Raw genomic sequence first — 15183 nt, 5'->3', positions numbered from 1 at the left:
TTTCATGCATCGCCATTTGCTTAAAACTTTGGTTTACGAACCAATTTTGAAACTTCAAAAACGGCGAAACAGTCTCATTTCAAAGAATATGAATTGAAACCCAAGCATCATGAAGCATCTACAATTTCTGGCATTCGAACCAGTGCCCGCGCGAAGCCGGACGGGCGTCAGGCGTCTTCCTCGGTGTTTAGTCACAGCATCTTTTGTTTTCATGTCAACCAATAACACAACAGTGAGGAGAAGGCGGATGTGTGATGTGTGTGGTGCTGAATTTGTTTATCTTGTCCAGATCGTGGAATGCCGTAGTTACGGCGTCCCACAAAAACACCGTGAAAGTGATTGCCCTTATTTTTACTTTGCAGAGGCATCCAATATTTTGTCCCCTCGTCTGTGGTCTTGGCTCCTCATAAATTCGAGTGATACATCCAAAAGTCCCCAATGGCGGTGACGGCGTTCCGACTTGTCAAGCGTGCCGAGATCCTCTCTACACAATTGTTATTTTTGCTCCACTGAAAACGGAACAAGCACCCAGCTTCGCCCGACTGCACCACTTCAATCGAACGGGGTTTTTTTTTTCAAGATAGCCGTCATGCGAGGTAAAATATCGACGACCGCCAAGGCATGTGTTTGTGATCTGCAATTGAAACCACTAAACAGCCTTACACTTGGCTTCTTCACTTTGTTCCGTCCTTGACGCCGTACGAAATCGCTTTCCCTGCCGCCTAGATTGCGGCGCATTTCGCGTTCGGGCCGCGTCGCTTGGGTGGAGTTGTTGTCGTCTGCGGTTCAAATATTTCGAGGTTATGAGGCGCTGTTTGGCGCCTTTCTCCAGTGTCATTATCATTTTACAACTGAAACCATTTTCTTTTTTTGCTCTGGCAAGGGTCATCTTTCTAATATCATGGGCTGCTTACCTTGACTATGCAAAGTTATTATTATGAATGTTATCTTAAACAGCTGTCAATTCAATTATATTTAAAGTGCCATTTACCTTAAGACTGTACAAGAGTCTCCCTGTGAACGGTTTTGTTCATTTCAGCGTGATTATAACTCTACTAACATTTCTTTATTTTCTTCATTATTTTCAGGCAAAAGAAAGGGCCGTGGAGGTAGAAGGGGTCTCCAAACCCCAAGTGATCTACCTAGTGATTCTCCCAAGCGCAAGGATTCACGCATTGAATTCCAGGGGCATTTGTCTCATGCAAGCCCTCCAATCACAAGGTTTTTCCATCCTCAACCTAATGACCAACTTGCCCCCAATACTGAGAAACTTGCAGAGGTGTTGGATCCCTCAGAGCAAGTTACGTTGCCTCTGATAGACACGGAAGCACCAGTCTTAGAAGAAGTGGCACCTGCTACAGTACAACCTGAAAAACTTGAAGATATTTCTGACAAGGGAACAAATCAAAGTAATTCTTATAAATATATTTTTTTGTTGAGTTTTTGTTTTTGAACCAACCTGCTGTGGTTTGGTAACTTACTGCTTAATTGCAGGTCACACATCCACCGCGGACTGCGCAGGAAACGATAAACTAGAAGAAATACGACCTGCAACTCCTCATAAGATTGTACTTGATGCCAATGAACCTTCTCTTACATCTCCTTCTAATGCTCTTTCTCAACTGTCACTCATCAATGGAGCATTGAAAAAGACCACCAAGTCTCGTCGAAAGTAGGTTTCACTTTTTTGGCTTCTTATGACGACATTATTGTTTTGAGATACTATTCCAAATTTTTCTTTATGCAGGCTAAACACAAGTCAGACTGCCAACCAAATAACCCTATCTCAAGCAGGACCAAAAGTAAATTGTTGTACCAAACCCAAACCATCTACTGCCCCTGACTCCAAAACACCTGTGGTAGCAGCTGCAACCAATGGATCTCAGCATAAACTGACTGAGTATTTCCCAGTGCGACGTAGTGTCCGCAAAACTAAAAAAACTGTGTTGGAAGAGAAACAAAGAACTCTTGAAGAAGCTGTGCTAATGTGTAAAGAAGAAGGGCTGGAGGTGATTTATTTTGTTCATTTCATAACATAGAAAAATTCATGATTTTGTTTTTGTAATTGCTAATTTTTTCCCCTCAGATTCACAATTTTGAGGGCAAAGGTCGAGGCATTGTGGCCAGAAGACATTTTGCCAAAGGAGAGTTTGTTGTTGAGTATGCTGGTGAGCTAATCAAGATGGATGAGGCTCGGGATAGAGAGAAATTATATGCCACAGACCAAAATACAGGTTGCTACATGTATTATTTCAAATATCGCAACCTACAGTACTGGTGAGTTTTGTTTGGCAAAGAGACAGTTTTTTTCTGATGTACCTGGTGAATGAAGCTTATTATCAGTAATTTGTTTTCAGTGTGGATGCTACACCAGAATCTGATCGTTTGGGAAGACTTGTGAATCACTCACGAAATGGAAACCTCATGACCAAAACCATCACAATAGACAATACACCTCGTTTGATTTTAATAGCCAAAGAAGATATTCAGTCTGGAGAAGAAGTCACATATGATTATGGAGACCGCAGCAAAGAATCACTGAAGTACCATCCATGGCTTGCTTCCTAAAAAGTTTTTTTTTTTTAATTTATACATGTTACCTTATCCCCAACTAAAATCTCTTAAACTCTTGCTTCAGATTTCTGACATAGTGGTTTTCATCAAACCAAAGCATTCCGTTAATATAAAGTGATCCCTTCCATTACTTTACATTTAAGTAAGGTGTGGGGCTAGCTTCTGTACCATTACAGTCAAATTTTAAAACTTCATTGTGAACATGTTTGTGTATGGTCATAATTATTTGCACATTGCTGAGTTCTTTATTATCTGCTTGTGCAGTAAAATCACACCTTCATGCCTAAGATTTTGTATATATATTTTTTTCCCTTGATAGTTATTTTATGCCTTTTTGACAGGCTTAAGCTAGTATGTGTTGTTTTCGTTGTTGCTACATTAATTTTGTGAGTTGTTATTGGTTTGAACTGCATTGCTGTTGTGGCTTGTGTGCTTGAAGCTAGCAACTGAGGCCAATGCAACTTAACTACCTTATAGGCCCAGCAGCAATGGAAACAAGTCTTCGTTGTAGACTGCCTCACATTTTTGTATCTTATGTAACCTCTTTTGGTCATTTTCAGTTTGACAGGACAGTGTTAGATATGATTTTAAGTTAGTCTGATGTGATTTTACAGCGTGACAAACATTGTATTTAGTATTTCATTTTAAGTTTCTTTGATGGCCTCATATACTTAGACCATCAGAGGTCTGAAAAAAATCGAGTGTGCATAGTTTTTACCTTAAGTATTTTAGGTGAATTAGATAGTTCTAGAGCTGTACCTCCTTGAATAGTGATTTGTTCCCTTTCTGTACAATATTCAGGGCCCAAAAATATTTTTATGTACAAATGCTTTGATGCACTTTTTTTGTTTTGAATGTGTGAAGCTTTCTTCATACTTGAAGCATGGCAAATATAGGAAAAATATATCTGTATTTAATTGTATTGTTAAGAGTCACGTTAAAATAATGAAATATTTAAAGATATGAATTGTAAAGACTTGGTTTTTTAAGAAAAATTAAGTAAAATTTTTAATTGATGAATTGCTCTTTTAAAACCCTCATTTGCCACGGTGCTTTGAAAGGGTTTGGCTGTCTCAAACGTTATTTAAAAGCAAATTCCAGGGCATCTATGGTGTGTGTGGCAAATAGTGAAGGATGTATAAAATTCCCTCCCAGAGAAACCAATCACTTATGCTAAGTGGACTGAATATTATGATGTGATGTGGTTCAGCTTTATGTTTTCATAAACAAGCAGTCCTTGCAAATACTGCTCCTAGTGTGTTCTTGGGCTGTATTATGTGCTTATGGAAATACTTGGCTAAGCTGAATTCACCTAGTACCATCTCTTGAATTTTTTAACTTTTTTCATTCAACTGCACCTTAGGTCTTTCCTTGTCTCAATAAACATGTACACCTAGTGTAGTGCCTCTAAGTCTGTGCTTATTTTTGTTTTCATTTAAGAAGCACAAAACTTATGGCCTTTTCTCTCAAATCGTAAGTGCCTTTCATATGTGTGGAATCCATTCTTTTTGTAAAGTATTGGGATCATTTAGCCTGTCTATTATTATTTCAGAACAAAATTATTTCTATATATCATTATTATATTTGAAATGCTTGAGCATTTCTCGACTAATGTATAAATTTAATTACCTGCACTGCCATTTACTTGTACAAGCTACAATGTGTTTTAGCATTATCCCATGAGCAGCTTGTAGAGTATCCCGTATCCTGGAATACACAAGTGAGATCTGATAGACTTAAGAATTTTCTGACATATGCAATTCATAAGAACTGAAAGAGTTTAGTAGCACGCCACTATTGTGTGGTTCGACCTCGCTTGAATGTATTTAGGGTTCCATACTGCTTACTGATGAGACGCCACCACGTGGCACACAGTGAGCCCCAGCCCTTTGTGTTCCTTTCATTGTTTTAGCTGTTGTGAGTGTTCAGAGATCATTTATGATGATGAGACTTGATTATCAAAAATTTGTTTTTTACCAATTATTTGTCCCCTTCCATTTTTCTTCAATAATGTCTTTGTGTCTGATAGTGTCTCACTAAATTGACTATTCTGATTCTTGCCAGGACAATGAATGAATGAACTATCTCCCCAGTGAAATATGTGAATCTACTATGTATTTTAAGTTGTAATTGATCATAATTTGCTTGAGGAGCTATCACATAAGTGTGCTCTGAATTACTCAATTTCCTTTCCCTCTTCAAATCTGCTGGCAAGTATAGCCCTGTATGTTGTTTGTTTTTGCATTATGGCTACTATTGTTAATTAGTTCAAAAGAGGTTTCAACCTTTGCCCTTTTTACATATTTTGCCTGATTCTGCTTCATTTAATAGGCAATGGTACTAATGGGTCAAGGTGTCTATGAGCATGTTTGTTTTATTCTGTCTATCTTTTGTTTCCCGCTTCTTCTTGTAACACTGTTCATCTTTCATTTATCATGTGTTTTCATAAGAAGTTAAAATAAAGTTTGTTTTTTCTCCAAAACAAAAACAAAAGCTTTGTCCAACACCTATTATCCCAGTTTTGTAGAAAAGGACATTAATACAACAGTGTAAACAATTTATTACAATTGTACAGTGAATTACAAGCATCAACAAATTGATAGCATTACCTTCACAATGATTTTCAGTTAACAATTTCATTAGATTCAAATAACGTAACACACTATAAAAACACAGCATAGAGCTTTCTAATGTATAACATCTCACAGACGCCAGAGCCCTTATATGACAATACTACATCCTTCGACCCTGGCATTATGGATTCTCACAACCTAATTTATTTTGTATTGAAAAGCTTTAGCAAACTAAATGCATTTGAAGAGCATCACAAAAACAGGGACTAGTTGCTTCAAATACCTGTTGGTGGTACAATTCTGAAATGAGTACAACCAAACAATTTGGGAATGTTTCGTCAAAACATATCACATATTTTCTCATCAAAAGCTAAAAGACTCCTCACAAAAAATATCCTAGTGATAACAACTCTCTCCATTAACATAATGGAATGGATAGGCAGTTCTTTAAAGAACAAAAAGTCAGCATTGCTGGTTTCACACAAGATCATGACAGGTTTAAAATTATTACCAAAAATAAAATCATTACAGAGAATTCCTTAACATATATGAGCCTATTGACCAACCAACGACAGCAGTTTGAGACCAAGACTTATTGCTATTCTTGTTCAACACACAAAACAAGTGTGTGTAAATAATTTACATGGAACAATAATGCACAACTACTTGCATTTAGGAAACAAAAATTTTAATATGGCAGTCACTAGCAAAAATAGAAATTTGAGAGATGATCTACTCAAAGTAATACCAACCACACAGGATATGCAACTGAAATATCAGTTAAATCAGTCTCACTTCACTTCACATTGATTTTTTTTTATGCCGAAAGTATTATTATTATTCGAATCATGACTGGTTCTAATAGAATGCTTAGAAAAATAAAACAGTAAAACAAAGAAAACAATAAAATTGGTCATTATTTACAACAAAAAATGCTAGGAGGCATTGAAATAGTCAGCAGATAAAATTATAAACATAAATCATAATGAAGTATACAATCATGAAGAACACAAATCATGGAATGTAGTTTGACAAAAAAGATTGTAAGTATGTTCTACAAAGGTACCCTTCACCAAGAGCAGCTCATTCCTAGTCAACATAAAGCTTGCACAATATGAACGTGAATACATCTTGCTGAACATACTTACATGATACATCGAGAAAGTATTTTCAACACTATGGCCGCAATTTTCACTCAGCATACATGTGCTCATTTTCCTAAGGACTTACAGTGTTTCAGGAAAATATTTCCTTCTAATTACAACACTATCACAAAAAGCAAAGCCTTTCTTTCTACTATTTGTCAGGCATATTGCATTTATGGCCTACTATGGCCATACTTTGTTGAAGTAATCCATGAATGAATCGTAAATCATGAATGTTATGGCAACATCTAATGTGACACGGCTAAGGCGAGGAAGTGTGCCCTTGTAGAATCTGAAAGGAGACAAAAACATTCATTCAGTTTGTTATTGTGTGTTTCATTTGTAAAGTTAAAAAAGGGATACATACGCTTTGAAACCTTCATTCTTCCAAATTTGAACAGCACAATCCATTGTGTTCTTGTATTTATGAGCCTCCAAACCCTGAGAAATTTTAAAAAAAATTAATTGACAGTTTCAAAAAAATTTTAAGTGAACAAGAAAAGGAAACAGTTAGCTATAACAATTTTTACCTGCATTCTTGTTTTCACAACATCAATAGGTGTGTTTCCAAAGACTGAAGCAGCTCCAGCAATACCACCAAAGACTCCAGTGATCAGTTTAGGCACAGGAACTGATGAATCACCACCACAGTACAAGTCTTTCAAAGTATCAACAACATAGAAACGGATAGCCTGGTTGCTTCCCTGCTTTATTATGGTAGCTGTTACACCTTTGTAGACACCCCCAAGACCTGGTGATAAAAGTCTTCATTAGCTTACCCACTATCCATAATTCTAAGGCCCAATTAAGAGGATACACCGACCACCTACCTTGCTCTTTAATAATTGTGCTCACACCATGGTAAAATCCTCTAAAACGAGGATTTGCTGATCGTTGATCATTAATGAATTTAACTTTAACTGTCTCCATTGGGGTCACAGCAAAGATAGCCTCACACACTCCAGCACCCATACCGCAAAAGAAGCGGTTTGAGGCTGACAACTTTCCTGTTTGCTTGTCTTCCATTCTACCTTTAAAAGATTCATATGCTCCAAATCTGAAACAGAATGTTGATCGTGAGAATAGACACATCGGGTACCTTGCAAACTGCATTTTTTAACTCAGCAAGGAAGTTTACAACATACCGGACGGCAGATTTTGGAATGGAGCCATAGATTAGAACACTAAGACCCCTGTAGAGTCCTAACACACCCTTGGATTTCACTGTCTTTTTGACACAGTCAATAATTCCTGTATACTGCTTCTTTCCACCTGCTGTACTTTTTTCATCGAGTTGAAGCTGTGTTTTAACATATTCGGTTGGGTATGTTATAGTTATCTCCAAAGCACCTGTTATGCCACCTGCAAAATAAGTAAACAATCAAGAATTAATTTTGGGACTGTTTTCAGTTTATTATCCCTCTTTTTTGACAAAACAGGGAGAGGAAGAAGAATTTCAGAAGCAGATAAGATAGATGAAGTTTTTTGAAAGCCACTGAAAGCATTGGACCGAAAACTCTCCACAAATTTGTGAAAGGGAAGCTCCTTCTGAGAGTGTCAAAGGGCCCCACAATCGAAATAGCAAGAGACGGCGGGCCTCGGCATGGACGGCATGGACGGCATGGAAGACGGGCACACACGACCCACCGCCGACCTTACATAACGCTGATAAGTGAGGGTCATATCGTCTCTAGTCCTCCCTTCCCGTGGGGCTCACGCCATCGATGCGACGCCAAGCTACGCTGTGACGCCCGCCCCGCGCCACCGCAGTGCCACCGCCTCCCAGCCATCGTGAGACTGATTAAAGAAAGGACGGCAAGAGAACCACAAAATCGAGTCCCAATCAAAAGCATAAAATTCAAAGAGTGACGCCGGAAGCGGGCGAGGCGAGTGGAATAGTAGTAAGGAGGGAAGTCCCTGGGGCACGCGCGCGTGAGTGTGTGTGGTGTGTGTGGTTTGGGAAGGGGGAGGGGGGCGTCGCCGCGAGCTGGTGCTAAGCGTGCAGGCCACGGCCCGCATAAATTTCACGGGGCGAACCTGCAAGGCGCCAAGGCGAAGGCGGAGGGGCCGCCAGACGAGCGGCCCCGACGGCAGCACGGCCAGCACGGCGGCAGCCTTGCCTTCCTTGCCGCGTCCCTGACGTCTACAGGCATGACAACCAGGTTCAAGGTCGCATCAAATTAAGCAGCAGCCCGCAGCGCAGCCGCAGCGCAGCCGCAGCGCAGGACCGGCAATGAAACGCGGCACGCCAGGCGTGCCAGGCGGCGGGGCGGGGCGGGGCGGGGCCGCGAGGAGGGGCCGCGGGAGGCGTGGCGCAGGCGTGGTGGTGGCATGGCTGATAAGGGAGGCCGGCCGGCTAGTCGATCTGATGACCCGTCGTCTATCAAGGCGATCCAAGGAGATCGCGCAGCGCGCAGCCCCGCCGCCCCGCGCAGCGTAGCGCAGCACACCTGGTCCTCCCAGTCCTGCCTCCCCGGCAACGACGGCGCGGGGAACAGTTTCCCGCTCAGAGGAAAAGCGCGAGCGGCAAATTCCACCCGGCGCCAAGGGCTGTCATCGTCGGGGACCTCCCGGTCGGCGGCGGGGTAATCCCTCCGTCCGCGTCGCTACGCGCGGAAACTACACCGAGTGTGTGCACACCACGCCGCCCCGCGTGCACCGCGAGGCGCATCGCGTGGTCTATCTGCCCCAAACTCGTCTTCCAGCCATCCAGACCACCACTTTCACTGCCGCCACTGCCGCCGTCCCGTTGCCGCAACCTGTTTGTGTTGCGTCACCGAGACAACACGATGCCGGGCGTGCCGGGCCCACGCAGGGCCACGCAGGGCCACGCGGGACCACGCGGGGCAAAGAGCTTCCCTTACAGTGCATGGCGCAGGGCCGAGAGTCCTGTGCATGCACTCCTCACTGTCTCTCTCGCACTCACGGAGTTTTCCGTAGGGCTGTGGAAGGGAGACAGAGGGGAATGGCTCGGCCTTTCCGATTTACCCACAGGACTCCCCTCGCGGAGGCACGCCCTGCCCCGGCACGCCCCGGGTCATTCCCTCGCCCAGCGAGCCCATCGACCGAGGTGCTGAGCGACCGGGACACCCGAGACCGGGGGCGCTTGGACACGGCGCCGGCGACCCGGCGAGCCACCCACGGTGCCCTGCCGGCCCCGCCCCGGGAGGTGGAGGAGTCCGCCGAGACCCAATCGAACGGGCCAATCCATGTTGCTGCCACCACACCACTGTCATCCGTCGGGCTCCGGCGCGTCTTCCCTTTGGCGCGTCGCGTCGCTTCGCATCCTTGACGGCTTCGCGGCGGCTTTGTGTCCGAAATAAAAGCCGTCTCGGCACACCCGCCGCGGCAACTTGAAGTCCGGCGGCCCCCTCCCCCTCCCCTTCCTCTCCCACCGAAAGCAAACGTCGTGCCGCTACCACTGTACAAAGTTCGCCTCACGTTCCGCGTTCGCGTTACCCTTGTTTCGGTACGAGGCGAGGCGCCGTGGCCGTCCGTCCCGTCCACGTTCGCCGGCGTGCGGCGTGCGGCGTGCCGGTGGATGGACACGGATGGTAACTTACTGCCGTGACGTCATCGGGCCGCTATCAGGGAGTACCTGGCGTACCCCACTGGGCCGCACGCCCATTGGCCCATTGCCACTCGGCCTTCCTGCCCATGCCTCTACGCTCTACATTCAATGAGCGACACGGCGGACTGGAGCGTCTGCGCCGGCCGCGAAGCCGCGTAGCCGCGCCAAGCGAGCCTCGGCCTCAAGGTCGCTCCATCGCCATGGGGGCAGGCAGTCTGTTAGAGCCTTCCTGGAGCTGGCGCGCAAACACAGGGACACAGGGCACCCGGAACAAGGGACGGGTACGCGGACGCCCCTGCCCGGCGTGCAGACGTGTTCGCCCCAGTTTGGAGACGTTTCGAGTCATGATAAGCACAGGCTTCCATGGCCACAAAATAGCAGGAACTTAGGGGCCTGGGATGATTTGCCCGGTATAGAAATATTAAAATATTTTTTCCCCAGCTAAGCCTGTTGTTTTAAACAAATATAATGTACCAGATGGGAAGTTTTTTTTGGACAGAGAAAAGTGTACGGTTTTCAAAAATATGTTCAAGGGGTACGTTGATTTTTTCCCCCAAAAAGTACGCAGTAACATGTGGGAACGATCATAAGATCTCCAGATGCTATTTTTTGTTAGCTAACATTAAAAGATTGAGGCGTAAGGAAATTTTTTTGTTATAAGTAAGTAACTCATTTTCTAATACTTTCAAGTTTGAGTAAGAAAATGGGTGTACAAAGAATAATAAACCAATAATACAATTATTTTCTGGAAAAAATTCAGAGGCGGAAGTGGCTAAGGTCCTTGTAGAAAAATGAAAATAATGCCAGAACCAATAATTTGATGTAACACATTCAAATAAATGTGAGTTCATAGATAAATAAAATTACATAACACGAAAGATTCTTCCTCATGAGACTGGAAGAGGAAACCAAACTAACCTGCAATGACTCCTTTCAGCCCCTTGTTGGAGGCTCCAGGGGCTGCCAAGGGCGCTCCAGTCTTGGAAATCCACGGTCTTTGCGGGAAGGGGTTTCGGAACCGCGTGACTGTTCCCACATCCATGGTGATGCCTTCCTTCGAGTCGGATCGGGTCGAGAGACACTTGCCGCGGCGTCCGGCAAACTAAAGGGCTGGAAAACCGATGACTTGCGGATCCAAACTCTCAGCAGACGACAATGCCCAGGCCAAACAAGAGTCGCGTCAGTCTGCACACCGCACCGGTCCGGGCGCCTGGCGCCAACAAATAGTGGACGGCACTGAATGACCGAGCGGTCTCGTCTGCTGGGTGCCGAGCCGACAACGCGACGGGGCCGCCGATACGCCGCTAGCCGCTGGCCCCGGGAAGAGGGAAGGGCTGCGAGGGGCGTAAGTAGCGAGTAGGCGCGAGAGAGAAAGGGAGGGGGGGGGGGGAGAAAGGGCAAAGTACACACACGCACACACGCACACAAGCAAGCGCTGTCACACCGACGCGCGGCGCGGCAACACCCGCATCGATCCGGCCTGCGTGCCAAGCAATGCCAGCACGTTCATCAACGCTGTTCTCAAGGAGAGATGCGGCCCCTCTGTGAAAAGCCAGGCCGGTACACAATTTACTCCGCCCAGCAGCGCCAAGACATGAAATAGAGGAGGGTCTCTCCGCGACATTTAATCGTTGAGTGTGGCCAGCCTGGCTTAAGAGAAGATGGAGGCGCAGCCACACCCCCTCTTGGTTTACTGACGAGCTGTAATCCACGCAATGGCAGCTTGTCAAATATTCGCCATTGGCGAAACAATTCGCAATAGTGGTAAACAATGCAAAATTGTAGTTTTCGCAGCACGACTACCTTTGGAAGACATTCCCGCGATCCCCGCGATGATGTTGGATGGCTTTGCGCATGCGCATTGTGAGCATTTGAGGATTATTTTTTTATCTTCATACCGCGTCAACAAGCCTAGTCTCTCACATGAACCGGCCTCTCAACTGCAATTCTGATATGTATGCTCTTTCCCCTCCCCCTCCCTAGAGGAGAGCCGGGGAGTGGAGGGGAAGGACGTCAAAATAGTTCTTCAGAAAATACAGCTTGAAGGAATTTAGGATTTTTTGACGTTCTGCCTCATCCAAATTATGGCTCGAGTGACTTCGTAGATCATGAAATGCTGTAAAGTTTGCAGACGGTCCGGGTTTCCCGAAAACGAAACGATATTTCCGTCAAAAGCATAAATAGTTAGGAATGTGGGTGTCTGCTGTCTGCTTATTGACGTTTGGCAAGGAATAATGAGGCTACTTATTATTCAAAACAAACTTAAGGACGGCTTCTCTCCTCTGATGGACAATGTCTGTTCTTAATGCAGAAAAAAATGAGACTTGTAAGTAATTGCTGTTCCTTTTATATTTAATTCATAATGTTTTGTTATGGTACTGTTTGTTTATGTCTCCACAGTGTTGCATCTTTCTTCGTAACTAGACAAAAAAATTTCTTCTTGCAGCTACTTTGCCTTTTGTCCACTTACCTTTGAGTCACGTACAGCAAAAATATAATTGGGATTGTGGCATATCATGTGTTCTCATGGTACTGCCAGAAGAGAAACGGAAAGATCTTTTCAAGAATTTCAATGAAGTGTGTGCTGAAGAGGGCTTTCAAAAAAGGTATGTACAATCTGGAAATTCTGTATTGGATTCTGACGATTAATGAAAAAGTGTTTTCTTTGGTTTCCCAGCACCTGGAGCATTGATTTGTGTTATTTATTGCAAAGATATGACATTGCACACAAATATTGTACTATCACTTTAGGAGTTCATCCAGATTATGTCAACCAAAATTTCTATGACAAGATATTAATGAAGGTAAGCAACTAAGATTATGAAATAGGCTTTTCCATGAAATGACTGACTGTTTAAAAGTTTTCTGACATTGTAGGATGAAGTTAGAGTCAACAAAAAGTTTGCTGAGGCTGCCTTAAATGGTTTATCCATTCGAAAAGCCTCTCTATCAGATGCAGATCTCCAGCACCATTTATCCGAATGTGGGCCAATAATTCTTCTCACTAATGCCAACTTGCTGCGTTGCCAAGTTTGTAATAGCTCAAGGTCGTTTTCTGAAGAATTGCGAGCATGCTTGCCATGGAAATCTGGCAATTCAAGTGATAAAAATGTAGAGTATCATGGTCACTACATCGTGCTTTGTGGGTTTAACACTGCCGAGCAAAGTTATTTATATCGCAATCCAACTTACAAAGACAGTAAGTGTGATGCAAATTTTTTTTTCTGATCCAAATAGCTTTTTACCAGAAATTAAATAATTTCATTGATTTATCCCTTACAGAAATCTGTTCTATGACTTTCTCTGCTATGGATGCAGCAAGGAAAAGCCATGGGACTGATGAGGATGTGATTCTCATTTTCCAAAGAAAATGGGTATGAAGAACTTTTAACATTTCAGGACCCTTCAAACTACAGGCTCAAAAGGCAAGTACTTTTAGTGCTCAGCATCAGCTCTGTACAACTTGCCTGAGATTTTCCTGGAATTTTCACCTTAAACTCAATGTGTTAAGACGTTACAAAAGACAATGAAATTGCAAGCTAGTCTTTTACATTGTATTTCAAACTTTTTACATTTTTAATGTTTGTGGTTTTGTACAAAATGTTTTTAACTAGTGTAATAATCAAAATGTTTTACAAAAAATGCAAGAAAATATCTTTTTAATTTAAGAAATGAAAGTTCTCATTATTTTTTAATATTTTTAAAATGATGAACAGTGGGATTTGTGAGTTACAATCTATCGAGAACATACTGTATGGCGACCACCATCAACTGTAAGAGTCTCCCCAGTTGTGAAGGAAGATTCATCTGAAGCAAGGAATGCTATGGCCTTAGCCACCTCTTCAACTTGTCCTGGTCGACCCAATGGATGAGTACTAGAAGCTCTCTCAATGAACTGGAACGAGAAAATTTGTACAGATAGAAACATAAAAAGAGAAATCGGCTTTTTTATTTGGAGATTAGCAGTGAATACCATCATACCTCAGCATACTCCTTATCTGACATGCCGGCTCGTTTGTGGATGTCTGTTACAATCACCCCTGGATTGACTGCATTTATTCTCACCCCGTATTGAGCAGAATCCAAAGCTGTACATCGTGTCAGATGGTCCACAGCTGCTTTGCTTGTTGCATATGCAGCTACATTTTGAAACTTAAAAGGACACAAACCCTTTCTTTAAGGAAAAGTACTTACATGCAATTACATTGGCATGAGACCTCCACACTTACCGATCTCACACCTGCCACACTTGAAACATTAACAATGGAGCCTTTTGTCTTTTTCAAATGAGGCAAAGCCAGTTTGGTGAGGATAAACACAGAGCGAACATTGACATTCATTTGTCTGTCAAAGTCTTCTACTGTCAAAGTTTCAATGCTCCCTCCCACTAAAATACCAGCATTGTTAATCTGTTTCAAACATCCGAGAGAAGGCTAGTAGAAAATGTTGATTAATTTATAACTGAAAGTTATATCTGTAAACAAATACAAACCAAAACATCCAACTGCCCAAAATACTTCACTGTCTCCTGAACAATACGTTCACAGCTTGATTGGTCCTCCACTGATCCAAACACAGTAAAAATCTAGAACAATTTTTTCAAAAATGTTATTGTGCAAACAGAAGCCAGGAGAAATAATCCGTTAAACTCATAAGCACCTTGTCTTTAGCCAAACCGGCGTCCTCACATTGCTGCACAACAGCTTTCAAGTTTTCTTCATTCCGTCCTGTTAATGCAAGTCGACAACCTAACTTGGCCAGGTGGAGTGCTGTCCCTGCGCCAATGCCCGAGCTCGCTCCTGCAGGAACATAAGACCGCGCATGACAATTTCAGTTTTTAAACATGTAACTGACTCCATCAAGCTGGCTATCACTCTACCAGTGACCAGGACAACTTTGTCCTTGAGGGAAGACATGCTGACAGCTTGAGGAAGGAGTGGTAACGGTAACCCTTGGCGCGCCAGCTGCGCTATGAACTGCAGGAACCAGGGCAAACTGGGCAACCACGGCGCTAGGATAGCACGTGGCAACGTGTTCTCTGAACGGCCTTGGCCTTTGCCTCTATGCCGGTAGAGGCCAGGTGGATGTTGGCTGGAGCTCTCGGTGCTCACGTCCTGACTTGGTAACTGTGCCTTCTGCGGTTCCTGTCTCAACTACTCGGTGTACCGGTGGTGCGAATAAGAATCCCACCACTATTTACACCATGGTACCAAGAGTGATTACAATGAAAATTTAGTGGAATTCCCTTGCACATTCGACAGGGCTCAGCATTTGCATTGTCATTGGTTCCTTGGATCTTACAGTTTCCTGTTGATATCAG

At 43.5% G+C, this 15183-nt stretch overlaps 4 protein-coding genes across 6 annotated transcripts; 2 read left to right on the top strand and 2 right to left on the bottom strand.

Annotated features, from left to right (window-relative positions):
- The first annotated feature begins 114 nt into the window (after positions 1-114).
- Positions 115-4465, top strand: LOC117642704 (histone-lysine N-methyltransferase PR-Set7-like). 3 transcript variants are annotated; one of them, XM_034381160.1, is made up of 7 exons: positions 115-256; positions 363-596; positions 1089-1409; positions 1495-1672; positions 1748-2009; positions 2087-2277; positions 2358-4465. In XM_034381160.1, exons 2-7 carry the CDS (start codon positions 590-592, stop codon positions 2566-2568), a joined length of 1170 nt encoding a protein of 389 aa, XP_034237051.1. In that variant the 5' UTR covers positions 115-256; positions 363-589; the 3' UTR covers positions 2569-4465. The 3 variants fall into 3 exon arrangements, with proteins under 3 accessions (XP_034237051.1, XP_034237052.1, XP_034237049.1); XM_034381161.1 differs by having other exon boundaries at positions 214-263; XM_034381158.1 differs by having other exon boundaries at positions 227-596.
- A 649-nt stretch (positions 4466-5114) lies between these two features.
- LOC117642705 (putative tricarboxylate transport protein, mitochondrial) lies at positions 5115-11189 on the bottom strand. Its single transcript, XM_034381162.1, has 6 exons — positions 10782-11189; positions 7438-7654; positions 7123-7349; positions 6823-7043; positions 6660-6733; positions 5115-6584 (listed from the first exon to the last, which is right to left on the bottom strand). Exons 1-6 carry the CDS (start codon positions 10903-10905, stop codon positions 6476-6478), a joined length of 972 nt encoding a protein of 323 aa, XP_034237053.1. The 5' UTR covers positions 10906-11189; the 3' UTR covers positions 5115-6475.
- Positions 11190-11743: 554 nt separating this feature from the next.
- LOC117642711 (protein GUCD1) lies at positions 11744-14273 on the top strand. Its single transcript, XM_034381168.1, has 6 exons — positions 11744-12189; positions 12310-12469; positions 12541-12667; positions 12741-13062; positions 13146-13288; positions 13580-14273. The coding sequence occupies exons 1-5, from the start codon at positions 12156-12158 to the stop codon at positions 13241-13243; spliced, it is 741 nt and encodes a 246-aa protein (XP_034237059.1). The 5' UTR covers positions 11744-12155; the 3' UTR covers positions 13244-13288; positions 13580-14273.
- Positions 13520-15041, bottom strand: LOC117642709 (uncharacterized oxidoreductase TM_0325-like). The gene is made up of 6 exons (XM_034381167.1): positions 14743-15041; positions 14523-14662; positions 14356-14448; positions 14093-14272; positions 13845-14015; positions 13520-13758 (listed from the first exon to the last, which is right to left on the bottom strand). Exons 1-6 carry the CDS (start codon positions 14777-14779, stop codon positions 13600-13602), a joined length of 780 nt encoding a protein of 259 aa, XP_034237058.1. The 5' UTR covers positions 14780-15041; the 3' UTR covers positions 13520-13599.
- Between the last annotated feature and the right edge of the window lie 142 nt (positions 15042-15183).

The sequence above is a fragment of the Thrips palmi genome, unplaced genomic scaffold, assembly GCF_012932325.1.
Source record: "Thrips palmi isolate BJ-2018 unplaced genomic scaffold, TpBJ-2018v1 HiC_scaffold_16, whole genome shotgun sequence".
Classification (NCBI taxonomy): Eukaryota; Metazoa; Arthropoda; class Insecta; order Thysanoptera; family Thripidae; genus Thrips; species Thrips palmi.
This window is presented reverse-complemented; position numbering and strand designations above follow the sequence as displayed.